Source organism: Anticarsia gemmatalis, chromosome 20 (genome assembly GCF_050436995.1).
Source record: "Anticarsia gemmatalis isolate Benzon Research Colony breed Stoneville strain chromosome 20, ilAntGemm2 primary, whole genome shotgun sequence".
Classification (NCBI taxonomy): domain Eukaryota; kingdom Metazoa; phylum Arthropoda; class Insecta; order Lepidoptera; family Erebidae; genus Anticarsia; species Anticarsia gemmatalis.
In genome coordinates, this window is record NC_134764.1 from 5,455,652 (window position 1) to 5,481,911 (window position 26,260).

General features: G+C 33.3%; 1 protein-coding gene across 2 annotated transcripts; it reads left to right on the forward strand.

Moving 5' to 3' along the window:
• On the forward strand, positions 1 to 26,094 carry LOC142981710 (uncharacterized). Of its 2 annotated transcripts, XM_076127792.1 has the most exons (11): positions 1 to 154; positions 8,830 to 9,045; positions 9,950 to 10,320; positions 12,614 to 12,757; positions 14,198 to 14,297; positions 18,674 to 18,811; positions 19,281 to 19,457; positions 22,589 to 22,756; positions 23,798 to 23,954; positions 24,285 to 24,317; positions 25,095 to 26,094. In XM_076127792.1, exons 1-11 carry the CDS (start codon positions 152 to 154, stop codon positions 25,286 to 25,288), a joined length of 1,701 nt encoding a protein of 566 aa, XP_075983907.1. In that variant the 5' UTR covers positions 1 to 151; the 3' UTR covers positions 25,289 to 26,094. The 2 variants fall into 2 exon arrangements, with proteins under 2 accessions (XP_075983907.1, XP_075983908.1); XM_076127793.1 differs by lacking the exon at positions 24,285 to 24,317.
• The last annotated feature ends 166 nt before the right edge of the window (positions 26,095 to 26,260 follow it).

Genomic DNA, 26,260 nt, shown 5'->3' on the forward strand with positions numbered 1-26,260 from the left:
TTAATATTGCTATGATTTTCTTTTGTCATTCTCACAGATTCCGGCGCGAGTGGCGCTCGTCGCCAATCGATAAATAATAAAAAAACATTTTTTTGTGTGAACAACATACAAATAGTCGTTTTTATAATCACCGGGAAAAATTCCTTTCAAAATGGTAAGAATTGTGCAAAAACAATGTGCTGTGACCGTTATTAATGTGCAATTATGTTATTCTGTGTAATTAATTCGTGTAGGAAGTTTTTTTCAAGTGTTGTGGTCGAATGTCATTTGTGTGGTGATCAAAATGGTGGTGGACCGGTTTGTCTTACGTCCGAGGTGGCTTTTTGTATTATTTAATATTGAAAACCTTTATTAGTCAAGGATTTACAGGTTTATTTACCTACAAGAAGTATTCAATGAGTGTCACATATAAGTATCACAAAAATATATATAAAATTAAGTTAAATTTTGATCTGGTTTGTTTTAAAGTTTTTTATATCTAAGCTAACATAACCAATTTTGATATAAAACTTCACTAGAATTTAGAGAATTTCCTCCAAAACTTATATTTGCATAGGTACTATGCGGCTACATCGGCATCACAAGTTCATCCAGCCCAGCTTTTAAACTATCTGTGTGCCAATTTTCTTCTAAATGCATATGGAATTGCGTAAAAGAGTAGAAACCATGTCCAAACTATCTGCAATTTAAATATTAGTAGAATAAACATTACATAGAGAAAATAGAACGCTTATATACAGCTGGGCATCAACAGAACTCAAGTTGAGGTATAATTTGATAAAATAAAGCTTTCAGTAAATGATAAATTTATCTTGAACCGAGCCTAGAGCCTAATTTCGTTGAAACAATACGGAACAAATAACGGCAGAAAACTTTTAATGGACTTCTTTATCAAAACAATTTGGTGTCAATTAAGAATATTATATTCAGATAAACGAAAACCTGTTTAGATTGTACTGGAAACCTTATAAGTACTGAGAAACTTTAAATAAACTTTTAATGTTGAATCTATACTAACTAATCAGTACTGTGAAAATCTGTCTGTCTATCACGTTACCATGCTTTAACTATCAGACTAATTTTTATAACATTTGTCAAGGAAGTAGTGAATATCGGTAGTAAAACATAGGCTTTTTAAATCTAAAATAACCAGTAATAATAACAATAAACAATAATAACAAATATTAATAAAAGTCTCAGGTATGGCTAGAACACAAAATTAGCAATTGCAGTGGTGTATTTATCAAACGGAGCATAGTAGTGTATCATCATTCAAAAGCTGGGTTCAAAACTAGAAAATACGAACACAATTTACCATCTAAAGCTACAAGACACAAAAAAACAGACTTGTCTGTGATTCACCACACACATTCGTTAGTACAGGTTAAAGTTATAGCAGCTAACTTCACGTACCACAGCGGTAATAGGGTTCGATTCCCAAACGAAACATTTTTATATTGTATGGATTCCACGATCAGATAAGTTGTCAAGAATCGGGTCTTGAACTTTATGTTAAAGCAAACTTCTCGACAGATTTAGACATTCTTAGAAGAAGGAGAGGTCTTTTACAAAATATCCAAAATGGAAATTAAATGTTAGTCAGTTTTCTTAAACAAATATAAAGAATATGGTATCAAAACTCGATCTTAAACAGGCTACAAAATACGTCAGAGTTCTTATTAAAAGCTACATCTGTTATTTTTTAGTGTGTCAAAAAACCGCACATTTAATTTGGCAGTGCAAAAACATGGTTGCGGTCTGACTTTTAAGTAAAAAATTATGGTTGAAATCATGTTTACTTTGCAATAAACTTATTAAAAGATTATATTAACGTCTTCTGTATAATAATGACCTTTGCTTACAATAATGAAACAGTAACTAATTAACTATTTAATGTAAACAACGAAGATTAAAAACTATCAAAATAGTTATGAAAGTCGTTTTATAAAACTGTTCAGATAGCTATCATTGAATTTCATAAACATTCCAATTAAAGTTTCAGTTCAGTTCATCTTTGAGAAATTCCGAAAAACGATTACTAGATTCGGTTAGCATGTAAAAACTTATGAAAAAATGAACTGTGTGGCTTTACAAAAATTTTTTTGGTTTATCTTGAGGTGTCGCAAAAACTAACCCAAATTATTGTCACCACAGGCGTCCTGAGGTTTATGTGGACATCGATGACTTACTAACAACTTCGTGATTTTATGAGCATGTTCCCATATAATAAAAAAAATAGCTATACATAAAGGGACTCTTTGCCCAGGTGATAAAACGTAAATATCTTGTTTAAAAAAATGATCTGATTTTTTTTTTCAATTTATTTTTTCTACTGGGATGGTAATTGAACCTTGTCATGAAAAGACACGCTTCTCAACCTCTATACCCCATCCATTGTAAGGATAAGATTGTAATCTTATTACTGAACAATCTCTTTGTATAAAACACATTTATGAGAATCTCTACAACAATTATATTTAATTGTTTTGCTGTTCGTTATCGTTTGTTCGCAGAAGTATTTTTCCTTAACCATCGTACGCATTAAAGATCAATTTGTAACTAAATTAAAGAGTTACAGGAAATAATAAGAAATATCTAAATATAAATAGAATCAAAGGTACTATTGTAATTTTGTGTTGTACTTATTTTTGGAACAAAACAACTACAAAACTTGGTTTATGTTGATTCGTTAGAAAATATTGTAGTCAGTATTTTGCACTTCCCATCTATAGCAGATTTTATTATAATGGTTAATTTGTCTTTATGTATGTACAATTTACCTATTTCAAGTCACCAGGCTGGTGCCTAAAGTGACTGCTTTCAAATAAGCAGCCTTAAATTGCGTTAAAAATGTCTGCTGGCTAATGTTTATCAAGAACTAGTATAGTCCATCAACGGTTGACGAAAAACAAATGAACAGAATGTAGAACATCAGTGACTACAGTTTAGTAAGGCTCGTTTTAGTTCAGGAACCTTATTTTGGCCATACACAGAAGTATATAATCTACCTAAATCAATGCTCTCTCCTGAATTGCCGGACTATAATAGCAGAAAAATCGATCTTTGAACTGAGATTCCTAGTTTTTTTTACCATTGAACTCAATAGGAAAATTAACATGAATACAATAATAAACCACAAACCAAAGTCCACTTATAACGATAGTTCCCTACAAGTTTCTACATAACCTGTTATATTAAAACACCATACATAATACATAATATAATATATAATTTACAAATAACCTAATATGATATTAAATGTCAATAAAATGATTCATCACGAATTCTCCAGAACTTTGAATATTTTGCATTCAATATTTTTGTTTTGGACTTGAGGTTTTTCCTCACCTTATAACATGGCATAAACATAAATGTATAGCTCTCTCCAAAAAGCTAAGTTACCGGTTATAATAATAATATCGTATGGTTAGTGGTCAGCCTAGTGTCAAAGCTGTTCAAGCAGCCCGAAAGGCCTCTGACATGGCTTAACGACTAATATCTTAATTGACAACAACCGGGACTGACTTTTTAGATGGTCTCCGAAGCACAGAGACGCTTAGTTCAAATAGCACTATGCGGTTACCCATCTATGGAATGACCGTGCCAACCGCGTTGCTTAACCAGCAGACCGTTTGCTGCCCAGTGATCGCAACTATCTATGGACATTTCCAGTGTTTGATCGAGTTTTTGAGTAAACAGTTAGGATATACCGACAAACAGCTGATAATGACGTTTTGAATTGCTAATAGGATACTACGTCATGGCCACGCTGGGTTTTACCTCTCGTTATACGGTCAAGTTTCGCGTAACGTCATATTAATTATCTATGTTTGTTATAACTCATTAGGATGTTTGCTAAACAAGATTTAGTTAATTCTTATGTCTATTTAGACTAATACAATGTGCGTTTAAAGATTGATTGTTAGTGTCTAAAAGTCATTGAAAATGTCTTTACGCCTGTTTGTATAGTTATAATAGTTCTATCAAACATCACCCTTCAATCTATCTAATACGCGATGTAGTTACTTTAAAATTCGTCAATCGACAAAGTTTTTAAAAAAAATATTTTATTAATAATTCCTAGGATTGTGTATATTATATAACTGTGGAGCTTTCCTTACAGTGCACATTTTACATGTAAAACAAACATCGAGTTTATTCAGCTTGTTACTTTTAAGATGTTATCTTAAAACCAAAACCCGAGTAGCATTTAAATAAATTATTAAAAAGCACTCCCAAAAACAAGTTTTATAACGTGAAAAAAATATGAACCATCCGGGGATTCACCTTCAAATTGCCTATAAGAACAGAAGTTAATTTATTTTTGTCTTCGAACTATCTATAAGGCGACACTAGCTTATAGAGAGGCACGTTAGAAGTCAGTCTGTTACGTATTTATATGAGATTTTACTATCCTTAGGACAAACATTTTATGGAAGAACATCAGGCTATATTTTTTGGGTTTTGTTTAAAGTCGGCCATAAAAACGATTTTACTTACCTAAATGCTTTTACTAAAAGCAGTATATTTATGTACATACAATAAAATTTAATATAAGTAAACGTAGCGGCAAACACAGAAACTGTATCTTTTCATTTACTGACATTCCGAAGGTTTCAATTCCTTAATTTTAGGTCACCTCGCGTCCTTTACACACATGTTCCGTTAAGAGCGTCTGCTACGGGCCATAACTGGTTGTACTGAAATAACAACCTCCTTGGATGTAAGAGGCCAACGGCTTGTTATTCACATCTTTACTTGTAACACCAGAAATAACATCTGCTCGAACAATGTTGATGAAATATAACTAACTACATAAATGTGCTTACGTTTGTTTCATTGGTAGGTGTCTATGTGTATATGTATTAAGTTTTGCTAATTCTTAGATCATGTCCGTTTAGTTACCTACTGGTTGTATATAAATATTGACAGAGCATTTGTTTATTATTTCTTTATACTCTGTGAAAGGTACGGGTGAATTAATCGTTTAAAAAATTTACAGTTTACCAAAAAGAGATAGTTGTTATACACGACTATTACAACTAAATTTAGATTTGCGGCTTTTGATTTTTTTGTTTAATACACTAACACAGAGGATGTCTCGTATACTTTTACAGACATACACATGCGAACACAAGGTCTGTGTTTTTCCGTCCAACAATTATATAGTTAATAATAAAATCTGTGATGGTTTGATAACTGAGTTCTGTTCTAAGTCAACGTTACATGTACAACTATGTAAAGTTAAATTGACTAGAAAATTATAATAGCTTAATGTGCAACACATCGTTCATCGTAACATTTTAATTAGAGATGTGAGAAAATAAATAAAACAAATATAATTAAGTTTTAAGCACTCAAAAAATAATATTTCATTTTTCGTTGCGTTCAGTACAAAAAAGTCATAAGTTCCAAAATACAACATTACTTACGCCCTTCTTGTAGGTAGGTAGGTTACTGTAGGTTCGTTGTAACAATTCGTACACCATTTTTAACAATACCAAAAAGTATAATATCACCGTCGGATGAATAAAGTTATAATAAAAATGTGTAAAACATATAAAAACAATCAATTAAACACCGAAACGTGAACTTATAAAAGCTAAAAATAACTCAAGACGTCAACAGACGTTCTTTGAACATAATAATTGTATCAAATTATCACAAAAACACTGATTCGATTCACTAACTCACCTTATATTAGGCATAAAACAATTATAATCTATATCGTAGATTAATACGGATGCATTTTAAAACAAGTTGCGCAGACATTTCATAAAAAATACTACGAAAATTATATAGCAGTTCCAGCAAAAAGCTAGCCACCCTATTCGTCAAGTGTTTGAGCTGAGGTCAATTCCTGGATGGGTTTCCATTCGTTCTCATATTCCGTTGAAAAACCTTGACGACCTCCGTGGCGCAGTGGTGGACGCTACGCCAGTTGCATTGCGTTGGGAGGTCATAGGTTCGATTTCCATACGAAACAATTAGTTGTTTCGGGTCTGGTTGTACTTTGTATCCGTTGTTTGTCCCCGCGACACAAGAGGAATTCTTATTACGGCAGTTGTCTTTCTTTCAAAAAAGTAACTTTGCGTTATCGGCCGTCATTATTCCTGTAATCTAACAAGTCTGTACTCTGCTCTATACTTGTCCACTAGTCTAACTACCAAAAGGTTGGTGAGCCCTAATGGCAGTCGCTCATGAGAACTTGATGTACGGCCTGATCCGGTTAGACTGGATACCTTAGCATCGCAAGGAATAAGACCAGCACAAAAAATATGACAACATTGATGCTGCTTAAAATCCGTGTATCATCCAAATCTGTCAAGGAATGTGTGTCTTTGCGTGATAGAGTCATCCATGAATGAATTACGCATTCATATAACCTAAGCAATTCTCATATTTAGTTAGTAGGAATGATCTTGCAAACATTTTTGGTTTACTAAGAATTGTAAAATGAAACTCTGTTTTGGCTTTAACAAAGTAAAATGTCGGCAAATCCTTTTAAGCCATGTATCTTTTTATAATCCAGTCGAAAGCGCCCCTTAGTAAATGAAAGGGTAGGTTTACAGGAGGGTGTATTCAGTAGCAAATTAACCAGGTAATTAGGTAATTTCCGCCGCTAGGGGAAGGCTAATAGGATTACTAATTGCGTTGCGAAGCTTTGTTGTTTTGTCGGCCTATTGTTGGTAAATGTGACAATGTGTACCAGCCTTATAGGGTGAGGCGTCGCAAGCAGCATCTTGTTAAGTATTTAATAAGCTTTTGTGTTGCTTGCTTGTTTAGAACAAATTCTGAGATGATGTTTTAACCCTTTTCTCTAAGGTTTAGCAAGTTTGGAATGATTATGTAAAAATGCAATTATCAAATTTTTTGACTTACTGACTTCACCTACTTTAGTAATAGGTAGTCTGGGTTCTAGGCTACTATAAACTGCACGTTTGGCGCAGTGGTTTAAGCGGTCACCTCGCCGCAACAACCGTAGCGCCGCGTGTGGTGGGTTCGAATCCTACCCGGGACAAATCTTTGTGTGATGAGCACGAGTATTTGTTCTGAGCCTGGTTGTCAATTTATCTATATAAGTATGTATTTAGAAGTATATAAGTATGTTTATCAGTTATTTGGTTACCATAGTACAAGCTCTGCTTAGTTTGGAATCAAATGACCGTGTGTGAGTTGTCCAATAATATTTATTTATTTATAAACAAAGTCCTGCACAGTTGGCTGGTTTCAATGAAACTGGCCGCCATAGCATAAATCGTCCAGGACGACACACACAGTCTAGGTTCTTAGTTTGGGTGATACATTATAAGTCAAGCTCATTTAAAATCAAATTTGAGGCTACATTTTAAGTATCAGCCCGAGACCGCACCTGCATAAAACTTCATTTTTGCAGCAACACACACATTAAACACCCTCTATAACTAACCAAATGAGTGTTAACACCATTTATAACGACCACTCCCCTAGCTCTCCCAGTTCATTGTTTACCGGTATTTGTCACCTCGCGCCCACCTGTCGTGATCCACGCCGGTCCTTTGTTTACTCCGTGTTCAAGAATGGCGCTCCACGACCGGTCATAAGTCTTGTGGCACTGCCGAAATGGATCCGCTTCGTATATGATTCTGCTCCAGTTTATGCCATTTATGTGTATTACGTATAAAATTTATTTATTTCTATCACCTTACAATAACAGTATCTAATACACGTGTAAGTTATAGGCAAAAAAATGAAAAATGCGTAATATGGTTAAGGATTATGTTTAACGATTTAGTTTATTGCGTTAGAGATATACCACGAAGTAATATCTTCGGCCTTAGGCTTGATTTGTAAAATTAATAAGATTATCTTTACAAAAAATATATAGTGTTTACAGAAGCGTTTTGAAAAGTCGAAAGTCCGTGATGCTTTTGCAACCTACAAAACTGATCTAATAAAGCTTACAATATTACCTAAGAGCCAGTCTATTCCACGGCTTTTGGACAAGTCATTAAGTGACAGCAAGTTTATCCAAAAATCTGTTAATATTCCACTTGACAAGCTTACCGATACTTACCTTATTAACAACTAGTGAAACCGGGCAATAATAAACGATTTTCTTCCACGTTTTAAACTGCCATCACTTAATTTTACATCGGTAATTAATCAATTAGAAACCTACGCGCATTTATCTACAAATCGTCGACAAAGAATTAACTCAACCACATGTGTCAAGCACCACAGCTACACATCTCATTGACATAACAAGATCTGCATAATTCATGAAACAGTTGTGGAACAAATGCGTCAAGTTATTACGTGTAATGTCTTAGATATAAATAACCTTTGAGTGAGGTATGTAAATACATAATATGATTGTATCATGCCACATAACTGCTATGTTTCTAACTGATCGTTACACGCATCATATTGCGATAGACAATGTCACAACTACATATTTGTAATGAAATAAAGAACTTGTAGTGAGGATATTTTTATCGTTTATTCGTCTATAATTTCAATAAAACACAGTTTTCTTATTTTACTTAGTAATAACCTAACATTAAATGTATTTAATTCTGATTTATAAAAAAAAATCGCGATAAAATTTTAAAACTTAAAAAGACCACACTAGGAAGTAGTCTTATCTTAAGTAGACTTTCACAAACATACAAGCATGGGACACTTTTACACTAAGAACAGTCGAAGTAAATATTTGTTGATCACACAAATAGTTCTACCATACCGAATCGACCCACAACATGATAACCACTTTAACCGACTAACTTATCACTGGTAACAACTGTAAATCAGGCCTAAACGATTAACAACTTATATTTCTTCCTCCAGTTTGCAGCCCTATTAATGGTGATAGCACTATCAGTGCCGAGCTTCGAGCAGAACACGCAGTCCACGCCGATCTCGCCATGTCCCAACGTGTTTCAGTACGAGCCACCAGGCACAGAGCCCGGCCGATGGTACGGGGTCGTTAACCTCTCCACTGATAGCACCCTGCACTCACTGTGGCTGAATATCGTGCTGGATAGGAAGGCGGATATATTGGGGGTAAGTTGCTGTCAATCTATTTTATTGAAAACTGTTGAGAACTTCACTGCTCTTGGAATTGACAACCACTAGAATCCTTAAGTTACTACCCAAAATGTCTTTGTCAATGCTTTCATAGTTAAATTACTAGATAAAAACTAAAATACCCACCCATATTCCATTGGTCTCTTCCATACACATCAAAGTGGCAAGGACAACGTAAAGAAAGATGTTTAACTATCACTATTTATCGGTTAGTGGTCCAGCATTAAATGGAACCAAAAATTGCTTTATAAAAAAACACCGTGAGAAAGAAAATGACAATCATATTAATAATTTTTATGAATTCAACCTTTATTTCATTGGTAATAAAGTGCCATCGACCAGTAAATGGCTATTGACACAGATCTGTGTGAATATCCCGTGATATTCACACAGATAATTTAATATACAATACTAAGTAATAATAAAGTATATTTTTGATGTTTTCAATGTTCGCAAACACAGAATTTTATCGTGTAGGTCGAATCTTATAAAGTACACTTTGAAATTATTAACGCACACGAAATAGTAGAAATAGGAACAGGTATCACGATATACTAAAAAATACAATCCTAACTTTTTATCATCATCGTAACCAAAAAGAGAATTACGGCTTCTACAGCCGGTTCAACAAAAAATGCTTTTTTGAAATTAACTCTTTTTATATCAATGAGCACTTTTTACCCAAGCAAAACGAAACATGTGAGACCTTGACTAGAAGTTTGTCATTTTGTTGAACATCTTTTTGAAATACCAAACACCAATTTAACTTCTCTACAGTTAAATACATGTGCTAACTAAATCAAAACCGTTTGTATAAGAACCTTACTCATAAACTCCTTTACTCAATGTACAAAAAGTACAACAACACATTTTATTCCAGAACTGGGTAGGCGATGTGACAACAACAGACAACATAGACTTCAAGATTGAAAACACCGAGATGAGGATCAACCCAGGGCCTGCAGTAGCCGTCAGATTCTTCGTCCAATACAACTCTTTGAGCCAAACACCGAAGTTAAGAGCTATTCGACTGAACGGGAGGGAGATCTGCAATGCGAATACCCCACAGCCTGCACCGCAAGGCCCTCAGATACCGAACAATAGGCCTCCAGCGACCAGCTCTAGTACTAGCAGGCCTGGTGGAGGTCAGGTTGGACAGGGGCAGCAGTCTACGCCAGTTAGAGGCAAACCTACTGAACAAGGGCCGGTGTATGTCAGGCCTAGTAACTCTAATCCTAATCCTGTTAGCATGTGAGTATCTTTTCTTTAATAGTAGGTATACGTGTTATCTCTTTTAATACATGCGTAGCGCTTTTACTGTTCTTTTACAGTAACTGTCAAAAACCGTGACGTTGTTATAGGCAATTTTGATTAACATTATGTTAAAATTCAAATTCAAATTATTTTTATTCGCAGAAAATATGGTACAAAAGTTGGTTATCAAAATAATACAGTATCACATATTTTGTCATTAAGACATGCAAATATAAGGCATTAAACATTATGTAAAACTAAAATTAATATATTCTAAACATTTTTAAACTTATTTTTTTCATTATTAAATCTCCTGGTATAATTGAATTGCTCTGGACGTCATGTTACCTATTATCAAAATTAATTTATTTATTAGTTGTAGCAGTCATTACCCGACGAAATTTTAACCTGACTGTAATAAACGTATAAAAAAGACATCTATCGAGTTTGGTGTAGTCATTTCAAAGCTGTAATTGTAATGTTATTGTATTTTGGTGATTATTTTTTTATAATACATAGATGATAATTATAACAGAGTTGTAAGTAAGCAAAAGAAAAGTTAGAAGTGCTATTAGTTATAAATGATTCAGAAACTGCATGAGAGTTGGACATCGTTCCGCCTCGCCACAGGTCGTCCTATACTTTGATACTCGTACTTAGTTATTTGCATACTACAATGACACTACGTTAACACGCAAACAACTTTCAACTGTAATAATAACTATAACTGAGATATCAAGAGGATGTTTACTAGTAAAATATAAATACATATGTTACTATGCTACCTCGACTTGGTCATGAATAGTTTTCTGCGTGAAAAGATTTCCCGAGATAATAAGTAGCTTAAGTGGGTTCTAGATTTTAGTATACTATTATTTGTATACCTAGAAAACACAAATTCTTTATTTATGTGAGTACCACATCAAAATCTGTTCAGTAGTTTTGGCGTGATTAAATAGCAATACATTCAAACTTTCGCATTTAAGTATACATTAAAGTAAGACGTTCAGAAATAAATAGATGTGCAATATCGAAAAAGGTTGTTCCACGTTACGAAGACATAGTGTCGACTTAGAAATTGAGTTATATCCAAACATATTCAATTCGAAATCCGTATTTCATCTTTAATATTAAATTTAAGCGACATAGTCGGTATTTTTCAAAGAGTAAGCTCGTGAAAAAGCGCATGAGCTTACTTTTTATCCCTCGTGAATCCGCTCGGACACTGAATATTGTTTTTTTTATGTCTGCTACTTAAATAACTGGATAGTGGCCAGTCGCAACCGTAGTTTAAGCTCTATGATAATATGCTAGCTCTCTGTATATATTTGAAGTAAAATACTCTTTTTGAGAAAAAAAGTTACAGATTTGATTATGTGAGTCTTTTGTATTTTATCTCTTCGTTTTAGTATCCAGATACTTATTTATAATACTTTTCGGGCACATATTTAATCACTGGATGATATCAGATAATTTTCTCTCTCACTCTCTGTCACGGTTGTCTCAAAAACTGCTTTACTGAGTTTCATGCGCTCTTCACCATAACATAGAGTGACTGGTAGGAAGGTTTATATTAGTTATTTCGGCTGAAATATGATAATGATTGCCAAATAATGCAAGTAGAGAAACATATCTATGAGATAGTTTTCTAATAAATCACAAGCCCAATCGTTAGTCCGTCATAACATAACAATAAATATAAAACAAGAAACATCTACTGAATAATATAATAATCAGTCAGATTCCGCGCGTAATGAGCATTTGATTACTACATTCATTAATATTATCTGTGGTACGGGTGTACGCTGTCCACAAATTAGATTGTACCAACCGGATGATTAATTCCTTTGACGTAAAAAAAGTAATTAGAGACGTCAGCATTTCTTGTAATATTTTTGTCCTTAGATCTATGTAGTCTATCTAACTATAAAGGTCAAATTTAACTTTTTTACATTGCATGTTCTGCATAAGTTCAAAAGTCCAAATATATCTATGCACAAGTCTAGATAAATGCTTAGTTTTTATACTGTTACATTTAATACATGAAAATGTGCCCAAAGGAAAAGGGTTAAGTCTTCACCACACTGGTATAGTGTGGGTTGGCGACTAAAAACTGTCCTAAAGAATTCTCAGACATGAAAGATTGATCACAATGTTTTCCTTCATAACATATAAGTACGAAAAGTCAGGGTATGAGGCATTAGGTACGAACCCTCGATCATTTGCTAAAACTGCAGTTAATAAGAATTTAGATAATGTTAAACATTTTTTCCTTTTATTTATTCACTAGCGCCGGTGGAGATTCAATAAACTTCGGAGTGAAGCCTACGAGAAGGCCCGGGGCCAATGGATACCCCCTCACAACGGTAGGACCTGGAAGAAACCCCACGAGGAGACCAGACACACCTTCAGACTTTGACGACGGTTCCGTAAGGTAAGGAACTACCAACAATCTGATTTTCTTGACAAACTAAAATAATATTTCTTAAAATAAGACTTTAGGAAATATTATTAACACGTTATTGAGTTCAAATTAATAACTAAAATCAATACTTTAATCTTATCAAATTTTAATGGAGTAACCGAATTATTAACCAGTTTGTAAAGTTTTTTTTTAGTAACATTACTTTAGAATAATTCATTAAATTAAAAAAGATACTATTAGAAGTCTATGAGAAATAGTGACACAGATAAACATACAAACTATTGTGTTATACCGACAGGCCTACATCTATAATACAGAATCATATTATAATAATATTCCCCATTTATAAATACATAGTTATCTCGCCTACTAACCTATTGATAAACATAGAAAATATTCGTCCGGATATTAAATTCAGTCGCGGTTCAATGTGACAACACTGATATCATCTATATTGGTATAGCTTAGAAAAACAGATAGTGGTTTATTGAAAAAATATACATAAGATAGATGCCGAGATAGGCAATGTTTCGATCTATTTTTATGTAAAGGGCACGTTACATAAGCCTTACCTAAGGCGTGGCAGTAGGTGGTATAATTTCGATTCTTTGAAACTGAATGTATTTGTTTTTGTCAATTTTCCTGCCGTAGATAGCGTCACCAACGCAGTGTGTATTTTATTTGGCTTTAGTATAACAGAAAATAGACATTTTTTCTAAAACGATAAAAGAATTGTTTGTTTGTCGTATGGTTAATGATCAAAAGAATTAATACTCTAAGATAAGATTCGTTCATTATCAGATACCTTAGTAGATTATTAGTTTAAACGGGAGATCTACCCACCTCTACTTTAATCTGAAATGCAAAATCATTTTCCAAGCGATTAGAATTTTACAGCAATATTAATTTTCACTTCACGTTTCATGATAATCACAGGCCGCAGACATTCTTAATACACAAACTTAGTCACGGCTAGCTAGATCACAATTAAATAATATAATCAAGTTATTTTATAATAAGATTACGTTCAGCGATAGCTCTGAAAGCTGGATATTATAATTTTAGTATCCACTTTAAACTAGTTTTTTATTAATAGCCTATACTGTCCCATTGCTGGTCAAAAACCTCCCCCATGTTTTATCAACTGTCTCCGTCGCTTGCTTTGTTTGTCCAATCCCCATCAAAGACAACTGAATTTAACAGTTAGCTCAATCCTAGACAAAAAAACCTGTCAAAAATAAGCAAATATATTTTATTGTAAGTCAAAGTGAAGTTAATTGTGTGCATCTAGTGAAAAAAGGTATATTTAAGTCCGATTTTGACGAAAATTTGGCACAAAGGCACAGAATTTGCTCATTCAAAGATTGAGAAAAATATAGGGACCTGCAGAAAGCCAAAAGGAAAGGAGGGAGATGCAAAATTTTATGTTTTTTTTTTAAATTTTTTCAGTAACGACGACAACAACGACGACTACTTCCCCGGTGGTCAGATCACATTCACAATACCAACTAATTCAGGCTCTACTAACAACGAAAAATACGGTGGACAGGTAAGAACCTTATTTGTATTGCATTAAGGTTGATTTTTATATGGCAAATATCTCGTAATTAGGGCATTTTAGTACATGATGCGTGAATTAATGTTGTATGGACATCGTTGATATTAGGGCTAATGGCCGTGTTTCTAAAGCTATGCTAAGAGTCATTTAACACAGTATGTCTACAGTCGCGAAGCTCTCCTGCTTGATAACCTGAGCGCTAGTTACACAGCTTATGAATAAGTGATAAATAAAGTATCTGCTAGATAAAGTGACAGCAAATGACAGGATACAACTGTCCAAATTCCATCTATACACTATCTGATACTGAAGCACAAATAACGAAAACGAGCCTTTAACTTATTCGTGATTAGCTCGACCTCTTACCAAGTGGCAACGCGGTGAGTCGTAGTCTGTTGCGAAAAGTTAATCTTAAACCTATTCAAATTAAATACATACATTTATTTGCTTATATTTTTAATAGGTGTAGGTCAGGTAATATGAAAACAGCTTACAAACAAAGTTTTAAAACAATTTACACAAGAATTGCATTCACAAAATTCTTAATCTTTACTTCACAAGGATAAAAAACACATTTTCATTTAATTATAATTGTAATTATTTCAATGACGTCAAATTCAAGGGCTTTTTTAAATAATCTGAAACAACATCCAATTATCCATCATCTTTAGTAGTAAAATTACCTTCAAATTGTAATAAACTTTCACTAAATGTATAGGAATTTATGAAAAGTATCTTGTTTTTGTATCTCTATGCAGTTAATTATACGGATATGAGAACGAGTTTCATGTTCTTACACGTGCTTTGTTCGACTTTTGACTTAAAATGTAGAAAGGTAGTTGTACTCAAGTAAAAAGCATTCAACAATGCCTTAATTTTGTTAAAAATTATAAGTGTAGTATAGATACAGTCATCACCAAAAGTCGCTAAACATATTATTAATATTCAATCTTTCGGTATCATATTCTGAAACATCTTATCTCGTTTGCTAAGTACCGTAGTACGATATGACATTTACCGACAGCTAAAGTGACCCTATAACCTTTATTACTAGTTAAACGATTACACTAATATGTTCTTGTTATATTTTTTATAATATTTTAAAGGGAATCGCTCTCGTTATACAATTACTTTGAGGATAATTACGGCGTTAACATATAAGTATGTCATTAGAATACCGATTTAAGTATCAGTGATTTCTCGTTTCTATTTATTTATTATTACTTTGTAGTAAATATCCTTATGCATTTTTATCGGGCTTTAACGGTTGATTGAAAAATCAGCTTTAAAAATCTGCTCACACTGCATATATTTTTAAACCTGGCGTAAAGCGTAGTTCAGATATGCTTACCTATTTACCAAAATATTAAAACGTTCTTTTACATTTATTTAACGCGACACAGTAACATCGTTACCTTATGAAGCGACTTTTGTAAAAACCGGTATGTATGAATATTAAGTTAGGCCAATTTTAATGCAATTGGTAATCCGACTCAATTGTTTTGACCTTAACTGAGTTCCTGGACGGTTCTTATTGTCAATTATTGTTATCATTTTTTTTAATATTCAATAAACATGTATGTATTTGCACATAGCAATAATAATAAGTCTAATTAGCTGCTAGGAAATAATTTTCAATTTTATCGAGATAGCATTATTCTAAAAATGTATGAATTTCTGCCAAAACGATTAACATGATAATATAAATATTCTTACCGTCTCTTATGGTCGATATATCTCACTACATCTGGATAATTAACATCTGGCTAGTTTATCGGGTACATTTGTAGCATAAATTGTTTTTATACATTTGCTGTCACTTTAGTCATCGAGTATTTCATATGACACTTATTCATAAACTGAAAAGTATGACTTGTTGCATAATTGACAACTATCAGTGTTTGAGCAAGCCTCTCGGAAAAAAAGGAGTACCTAATATATGAATAGACTTGACCAAGATTATGTCATATTAGACACAGATAAATAGATACATAATATTAGTATTGCATAACTGATATAAGATTAAAGGTCAAAGATATATAACATATTTTCCCTATAAATAAATAATATGTTACAATTGGTATTTGCAACATAGAGATCGATAGAATTTTTTATTAATATATTTTGAAATATTACATTTTAAACAACAGAAGTGAAAATTATCTAAAATATGACATTGTAAATAAAAATATCGATCATTATTACTTTGAAATATTTCTGGTTTTCTCTAAAGCAAAATAGAAAAATGACACAAAACTTCGTAAGGTTGCTGAATCCCTATATAAAAGAAGCGAAAGAACTGCTCCATGTACAAGAAACATCGTGACATTAATGAACATAGAATTTTTTTTTTCTAATAAAGCTGCTATATAAGTACTTAATTAATACTTATGTATTAGTATCAAAATACTTAGTTGTTCTTTACGCACGTATAATAGAACAACAATATAATATTTTTTGCGTTTAATAACCGGTTAGATAATAATAAACAAGCTGTGTAATCCCCCGTCACATTCAAGTATCGTGTCTCACGGAATCCGGTTCAAGTTCAATGAATACTTACATTTAATGCTAATATTATTTACCATGCTAATACCCAATACATAATATGTAGGTGCATCTATTGTAATCACTACTTGATTAATGGTCATGTAAATAACCGATTTCGTGCGGAGGTCTAGGAATCTTTACATGTTGCCTGTGCAGCATCATCCGCACGGAAACGGTAAATTAAAAAACACAGGGGAACTAGTCTAAAAAAGATAAAGTCAAATAAAAACCTGTCAAAGAACTGTCAAAATGTCAAGGATAGGTAGTTTGTTGGGAAATAAATCTTCTAGAATAATAAACTTCAGGTATATTTCTTGATATACGATTATGGATACAACCTATACATACATAATATTATATAACATACTGTGTTAATTTAAAGTAAAGTTATTCTAGCTCTACTACTAAATGTCATGACTTATTTCTGTACGATACACGTTATCACAACGACAGACAGACATTTCAATAATAACTGTGTTTACAATTTTCAGCAGTTTATCGTCTATTATTCGAGATAAGGAGTTATTTGCCTATTTATTTAACGCACAACTTAAATAATGTAGTTCTAGCATACACATGTAGTTAAATATAGGTAGTAGGTACGGTAGAAAAAGCACAATGAGTGAGATTCATACAAAAGTCTAGAGATGCATTGAACAATTTACAGTTAAAAGTATATACTGTCATTTGTAAATGTAAATTACAGTATACACATATTTTTGACACTGACTTTACTTGTTATTTTAATCACATAATAATCTATGCCATGCGTTCTTTAAAACATTAGTACGAAACTTGCTCATTCGAAATAGTCTATGTAGAGGTATTTTGTGGTCATTAAAGTAAATATTCATCAATTTGTGGTCAACACTTATTGTTAGTTTAAGCTAATGATTGCGGTGGAACAATGATTGGAAATTTTACGTTCACTTCCACATATGTCGTGAAATAATGATCATTATTATGATAAATACAATGTCTTATATCATTAATGGTTTATTTTCTGAGAATAAGCTGTGGTTATAATGATAGCGATTTTAAGAAAAATAGAAATCTATAAATGGCTCATTTCCAGATATATCTAACTCTAATTCGTTATAAATGAGATTGAGTGGTGGAATATTTTTCGAAAACTCTACTTAAAAATAATCATAAAAACATACAAACACTGATATTTAACATTGATTAACTTCGTGTGTTAGTAAATACCGTAAATAAAATGAAAAACAAGTTAAAAGTTTTTGATGTCATCGACCACAGCCACACTATAACCTTATTTATCACTCAATTAGAATTAACAATGGTTATTTTAATTAGTTATTCATAAACGAATAGTTTCTAACTCACACTAGCACTGGTCAGTTTCATAATTTCACTGACCACAAAATCGATTCAAAACAATCGTGACCACAAAAGTAAGCACAGTAGAATACACGTCACTAATATGAATAATTAATATGTTTTTTTTTATATTGGCATCTTTTTAACCAAGATATCTTAAAAGTGTATAATGTCCAGATTTACTACTAATGATTGAGTACCTTATCGTTAACTTAAGCAGGTGAAATTTTGACAGTCAATTTCATACACTTGCTGTCATTCTATCCAAACCTATCCACAAGATTGGTTATTTGACACTTAGGCATAAGCTGAGAATCTGGCCAAGTGCACAAGTCACCTCACGCGATGACAGAATGAATGAATTGGCAATAGTCTACCACACATGCCAATAAACAGAGCCTTGGTTAAAAAGTTGCCAATACATAATTTTACATTATAATGTATTAACAATGTGTTCTCAACAACCTCAATTCCAGGGCCAAGGGCAGGGTCAGAGCCAGAGCCAGGGGCAGTGCGGCAAAGTGACGATGAACAAGCCCATCCCGCTGGTGGTCAACGGTACTCCCACCAAGGAGGGGCAGTGGCCGTGGCAGATCGCTTTGTACCAATCGCAGGTGAGGAAAAAAACTGTGATACTCATGCGGTAAATCGGCTGGTCATCACAAATATACTACACGTACAAACTATGGATGAACTTAGTGTAATGCCTAAGAATTTTAAGAGCTTTAAGATTCTTGTCATGGTTCTCCAATCCTATGGTTAAGACGCATCCAGAAAGCTGTAGTGATGAAACTGGCAGTTTTAACTAAAATAGCGAAAGTGCTTTTCTATTCATTGTGTATTTGCACACTAAGGTACTCAAATAAAAAAAATATATTTGTGTAATGTAAATATACTAATGTAAGTATTGATTAAAGAAAGTATTCATTGTAAACATGTTGTGCCTTACATATGATCTTTTTAGAAATCTACAAAAGTAATTATTAAGTTAGATATTGGTGATCACATGCCTAAAAAAATAAATTCTGGATTCACCTCTAACTCTTTTTATAACTTTACTAATTCTTTCCTCTGTTCTTTCAGACGGTAGACTTCAAGTACATCTGCGGCGGTACGCTGGTGTCCCACCGTCACGTGATCACGGCAGCTCACTGCGTCACTAAGAAGAACTCGCACCGCATCGTCAACGAGAAGACCCTCACGGTTTACTTGGGGAAACACAATCTTAGAACTTCTGTTGATGGAGTGCAGATCAAGTTTGTAAGTACCATTTCTTTAAAATATTACGCACTAAGAATTCCCTTACTAAACTGGTCTAATGGAGTGGGATCTTTTACAAGTTAGGGACATAGTGTAGAACCATACCTGACAAAACTATGAGATTGTTGTTCCTTGTGGCAGTCAAACCCACGATTTTAGCGCGTAGCATTAGCGACCACAAATGAACATATTTATACGGATATGCTCGAAGAATCTCAAGAAAGAACGATTTAAACAAATATATTTCATCGTCTGATGACACCACCACCACCACACCATTAGCTTATTATTTATCTCGCGATATTGTAAACTATTGCAAAATTGTGAACTCTACCAAACCATACACAATTTATATTGTTTTTCGAGACTTCATAATCCACTCTATCCATTAAATACTATAAGTCTACATACTTTAAAGAACTCCATTTATATCAAGAGATCTGAAGTAAACTTTATTTTATTTCCAGCGTGAAAGTTTCATGACTTGTTTAATGAACCGCCGGGAACTTTGACAGTTAATACTCATCATAACTTTTGTTTGTTCATTGCTCATCGTATTCCTATTTCTAGAGCATCGCAGCTGCAATTTCTGCACAATTGTTTGTTTCAAAGTTCTCTTATATTAGTTTTCATCGTAATTGGTCATTTTATTGCTGTTGCATTTGTCTTAATATTGCTGGTACAGAATACTTATTGCTTATTCTTCTTTTATGTAATGGGGAATATTTTATAGATGTTGAGTAAGGCTGTAAGAAAATATATTATGTTGTTGCATATGGAGATAAAAAGTTCTTCAATGTGTCGTTATTCTGAAAATAGGTAATAATATAGTTTCTAAAATAACCTTTAACTATGCGATAAACAAACATCCTAAAAACAATTAAGTAAAACAAAGAACTAGCCAGTAAATGAAAATAAGTCCCTTTAACAAAATAAACAAAGCCAAATCTCTAACCAAAATGTATCTCCAATTTTGCCACAGATTTTCTAAAACCCAGCGGAATTCCGCTAGGATCATACGAGTGTAGTATTGAGCTTCATTTTAGCGAACATTCCAGAGATAGATGATCGGTTACCAAAAACACGCGCGTTATCCGAGCGCCGCAAACGCGTTACATTGTCCTGATAACTGTGTGATTCTGAACAGTTGAAGTATTTTTACCATTGTTTATGGTTAATACGCGTTTTATTTTTTATTTAACGAGATTTAGTTGTTCTTTTCCAAGTAGATTCTTTAAGATCCAATTTATTTCGACGCTGGCTAGATGCCTTCATAACTTGGGTAAATAGTTTGACTAATAGGAATAGACAAAATATACACCTTAAAAATAATTAGTAACTTTTTAATACAGAACTGCAATTTCATACTAAGGAATCTACTTCAAACCTTCTATCTAGTAAATATACCTATGTATATCTCGTATTACGAAATTAAATACGACTAAATTTTAGCAAACATTACTTGAATTACAACAGTTTCAAAGACATTATTTATAGTACAATTATTATTATTGAAATCCCCAATAAATCAGCGACAGGCACGTCAGCAGGTTTATCAAAGGCATGCCATTGGAAGGGTGGCTTGTAAACAGAAACTGGACACGAGATGGAAGTTCTGACAATGAGTTAATTAAACTTGTCGACTCGCCCTGTTTTGATATTCAACGTCCGTTGTCGCAAACGCTAATCCATTTTAACATAGATCTGATTGAAGAGCCTTCGATTGTTTCCTCAATACAGGGTGGGTGAGGGAACGTCTCGGGGTTTCTATTACAGATTAGAACCGTAAAAGGATGGTACGGTATTTTGAATTTGATGGTAACTTTGCTTGAATAAAGATGATTGTTGATTTAGAAGTATGGGGTAAGACGACTTTTTAAATAAATGAAAATGATTATTTTAAATTGGTAGATATTTAAAAGTACGCAGCAGTATGTGTAATGCTTTAAGAATACTTATTTTCGTAAAACTGACAAACATCCGAGGAAAGCGTATATTAAAATACCGCATCTAATGTTTATTTCGACCCATATAATATAGTATATTTTACACTGAATTTCCATTTTAGATCGTCCATAAATTTATTTTAGATTTAGCAAGAACTGGGGCTTCACCCTGTATAGAGCACCGATGAAATTGAAAATATCAACGGACGGGATACTGTAACAAAATTGTTATAGATTTTAAGTCACCGACAGGAAAATGTTTACGTCAATTTTATCAAAGAAAATCATTATAACAATACCTATTTTTGTTAAACTCCGGATATTTTGAATACTGTAAGAGACTTTGAAATATAAATTGAACATTAGCTATTTCAAAATTAAAAGAACCTAAGTACGTTTAGCTAAGTTATATTTAGCTTAATACTTAGTCATAGATCGTTCTTTTCTTTTTTTTTCTTTAAAAATAGTCGTAGTTATAGTTGCTACGGATCTCCGTAATTAGGCATAATATATCGTAGTTAGTTTAGTCAATTAGTCGGTACACTGATTAAAAACCGAAGAAATGATAAAAATAATTCAGCGCATCCAGGCAGCCCTATTTAGTCTGATAAATGACAGCAGTCTAAATTCTCAAAGCAAATTTTGTTGCAAAATGCTTGCTTGTATGTTGTAAAATTTACATTGTGAATAGCACATGGGGCTGTTCTCTTGTAGTAATATATTGACCATGTGGCCGCAAATACCGCAGCTATATATTAAACGTTGTTGCGGCGCGAGAGCCTTTTTAACTACGCTCGTAAAATAATGGACGATTCGTTGTATGCTTTGAAAAAATCTCTTGTGTTAGTTGCTAAATGTTTATATTGGTTTTAGGAAAGGTTAGAGAAAGTGTTAGTTATGAAGAAATTAAGTATGTAAACTACTAAATTATCGTCCTCTGAACGAAGAGAAAAGGGATAAAAGCCTATGCTATGACGCCACTTTTTAAGACGACTCTTACACTTAAATCAAACATGGCACATTTACCAGCAAATTAAAATGCCGCAGAAGATACATTTAACGAATACATGGAACCAACAAAATATCTATTCCCGCCCTCTTAAATGTAGCGATACCCTAACCTCTGCGTATCATGAATAAATTACATTTTATCTCATTTTAACATCTTTGTGGTAAACTTTTCAGGTGGACAAAATAACAGTACACCCGGAGTACAACGCGTCTACGTTCAGCCACGACCTGGCTATCCTGGAGCTGCGAGACCCCGTCACGTACAGCGACTGGGTCAGGCCCGCCTGTCTCTGGCCCGAGAACAAGGTGGATTTGCAGAATGTCATCGGGTTGAGTGGATCGGTATGTAATATATGTATTTTATTTATAAGCACGAAAATATTATTACAAACTAGCTGGGGACTAGCTAGTACTAGCTACTTATCTTACATCCTTTGAAAACTGTCTTATGTATTTCGGATAAATGATAATTGATTTTGCCTTTACTACCTAGACTCCGTTGATTTGATACAGGACTGTTAATGTTGATTTAAAAATCAAATGCAAACACTCAACCAATTTAGTGATGTTTCAAAACCCAGCACAATGCCTATTGTTAGTACCTACATAAAAATTAATACCTTACTGGGGCACTGAAAATAGAGACACTGAATACAATATAACTGATTGACTACGCACACCGTTTAAGCGTTGATTTGTGGTACTTAAACGACATTCCATAAAACAAAACCATCAATCTTTACAAAAAGGAAAGCAGTCGTTAATGGAACAGAGAATTAGCAAAACGTGAGCCAATTAGTGAACAAAAGTGCAAGTTCAGTGCAGATTGCACAGGTTAATGCCGAGTGCCGGACTGATAGCGGTCGTTTACTCAGCGAATAATGAACTTGCTAATTGACCCTGCTCCTGATGTTGTTGTCTCCTGACTCCGCGACTTTTGATGCAGTTTTTATGCTCATCAATTCGCGATATCTGCTATTTGTTTTATTGTCTGTGTATTTGTGAAAAATGTTGATATTGATTGCTGCTATACCAGATAGATACAGTAGTAGCAAATCTTTTTTGTGCACCGATTTATACTCTGAACTTAGTTCTTTCCTACTTAATGTAGAAACTACTTCCTTACTGCAAAAAAAAACTCTGAACTTGTCTAAAAAGTTTTTATATTAATCAAATTAAACGGTGAAACAACATGTATAGAACGCACCAAAACACGTATGCAGCCACTGTGCAGCACATGACGTGTTGTTAGTTAGGAGCAACCATTCCTACCAACAGGCACAATGCTTTTAGCGCGTGCTATATTCTGCTGTAGACTCAAAAATATCCAACACCGACAAAATATATCAGACATATTCAGCATGTTATCTTCTTCTTTTCCAGGTGGTCGGCTGGGGTTTCGACGATACAGGCGTTGCCACTGAAGAACTAAGCCTAGTTGAGATGCCAGTAGTTGACCAGGAAACTTGCCTACGTTCATACAACGAGTTCTTCTCACGGTTCACGTCTTCTTACACATATTGTGCTGGATTTAGAGACGGTAAGATAAGTTTGAATATATAAACGTGGCGTCACTATACGGTGTAAATATTTTGCTTTATGTTCCTAATTTCTTTATCTAATGTACTTAATAGGGTAGTTAAGTAAGTTATAATAATAAATTTAATCCAGTAATGTCCCACTGCTGGTCAAAGGTCTCCTCCCGTAATGAGGGAGGGGGGCCTTGAGGCCACCACGCTGACCAATTGCGGGTTGAGAAATTAGCGAATCGTTATTTTAACTCTTTCCAAATACTTTAGCTTTGACATAAAGGGTAAAATGGTTAGAATTAAAATGTCGATTAGGTAATAAAATACATAATTGCTTCCAGGAATCTACGATGAAAAAACCGGCATGACAGAACGTATGTTTAGTAAAATATTTGTCACGAAACTAACTGTAATCTTTAGGTATACAGGCACAGTAGCTTAATGCACTTAATTTTTAGATACTTATTTTTAATAGTAAACTGTACGTACCTAATTAAAAAAATATTTATCCTCTATTGCAACATCCGCGCATGCACAGATAACAAACAATTCAAAATTAAATTTAAATATTCCTTACCGTTACTTACTAAATATCTATGTTAACATTAAATTTTAAAACACGAGTAGAATAGCATGACACACAATAATAATACTTAACTTACTTATAAAGCATGATAAAAATAGTTCCTTTCTTATTTAACTATGTAAAACCAACAATCAATTCAACTAACATTTTTCACTCTATCGCGCAACTTCTAAACAATTAAAATACCTACTTCTGTAAATTCTTCTTCATAAAACAAAAAAAAACGATCTCGAAAGACATTTTACGTGTAGAGAAATAAACAAACATTCTAACAATGTGAGTGTTCGAGTAACGTTAATTTTTGTAGTAAATAATAATGAATGACTCTGCTTTGGAAAGTTTATGGGCACTAAAGTGACTTTAATCTCCATTTAAAAACCACTACTATCCTATTTCTGGCGAGTGTAGCGACAACTGTCTTGCTCTAAAAGGTCTTTGACTGGACCGCGAGTCTAGCACCATGACCGAGTATTTGATAGGAATTTTGCATTCCTCTATACCTTTCCAAATACTGAAATATGTTATTATTATAACTGCTTATACTCAATTTTATCTACTCTTTCAGGAACCTCAGTCTGCAACGGTGACAGCGGCGGCGGCATGGTGTTTAAGAGCTCAGGCACCTGGTACCTCCGAGGTCTGGTCTCCTTGTCCGTCGCCAGACAGAACGAGTACCGCTGTGATCCTTCCCACTACGTCATATTTACTGACTTAGCTAAATTCTTGCCGTGGCTCAAAAACAATTTGTATGATTATTAATTTTGTTAGTAATTGAAGACTAATTTAGTTTTTTTTTTATAGAAAAGTTAGTTTGATGACAGCCGGTACCAATATCTTAGTATGACATTTTCGAGAAATTAATAATGTTGGACTGTTCAACATCCCTATAACCGTTGCAGCAGACCAAGGCATGGTTTTCAAAGGCATGCGCCTGCATTAATGGATGCCGAAGAATTCTTTTCCTGAAGAAATTATATTGGTATTGGCTATTATTTATAGAGACTTTGTTCTTAAAATTTTAAAGACAGGTATTTTATATGCTGGAACATACAAATCTACCTAAGCGATCTATATACACATAGATGCAACGGAATCATCATTATTGCTCAAATCGCAGCTAAATTAGTCTTTATTAATTGTAATTACCCGCCATTTTGATTAATATTAGAATATCGCTAGTATTTTAGTTTAAATTAATTACTAGAATGTGATCCAAAATTGTTAAGAATTATTTTTAATACAAAAAACCGTCCTTACTGAAATTATTTTCTGACTACACTGATAGAAAAATATTTATTTGTAATGAGTAAAACTAGAATTATTTATTAACACTTACTCATATTTTCACTATATTGACCTCTATTCTTGCCGCTGGATTTTATATTTTATATGCTCCCTTAGGTACTTATTGTAAGCTAAATTTTATACGTAAAAAAACATTAAGATAAGTATTTAAGAAAATGCAATTATGTGATTAATATTTGAAAAAGAGTATCCAATATTTATAGACTGAATAATAACGAACAATCTCAATTCAAAAATATACTTTTTATTGTGTTATAAGATTTTGGTAGTTTTATTTTACCCACCTGCTACTTACCTGGTATCTAAACCCTTACTGTTAGCAATTAGTAGTGGATCGGCGTGTGAATTGAATTTAAATTAATACTTTGACAAGGCTATTTAAAATATAAAATATAAATGGTATGAAAATGTAAGTACTGTGATAAG

Bases quoted from the DNA above. Each gene is read 5' to 3' on its own strand.
- LOC142981710 (XM_076127792.1), top strand. The intron at 12,758-14,197 runs GTAAGGAACTAC...AAATTTTTTCAG, and splicing joins TTTGACGACGGTTCCGTAAG to TAACGACGACAACAACGACG. The intron at 22,757-23,797 runs GTATGTAATATA...CTTCTTTTCCAG, and splicing joins TCATCGGGTTGAGTGGATCG to GTGGTCGGCTGGGGTTTCGA.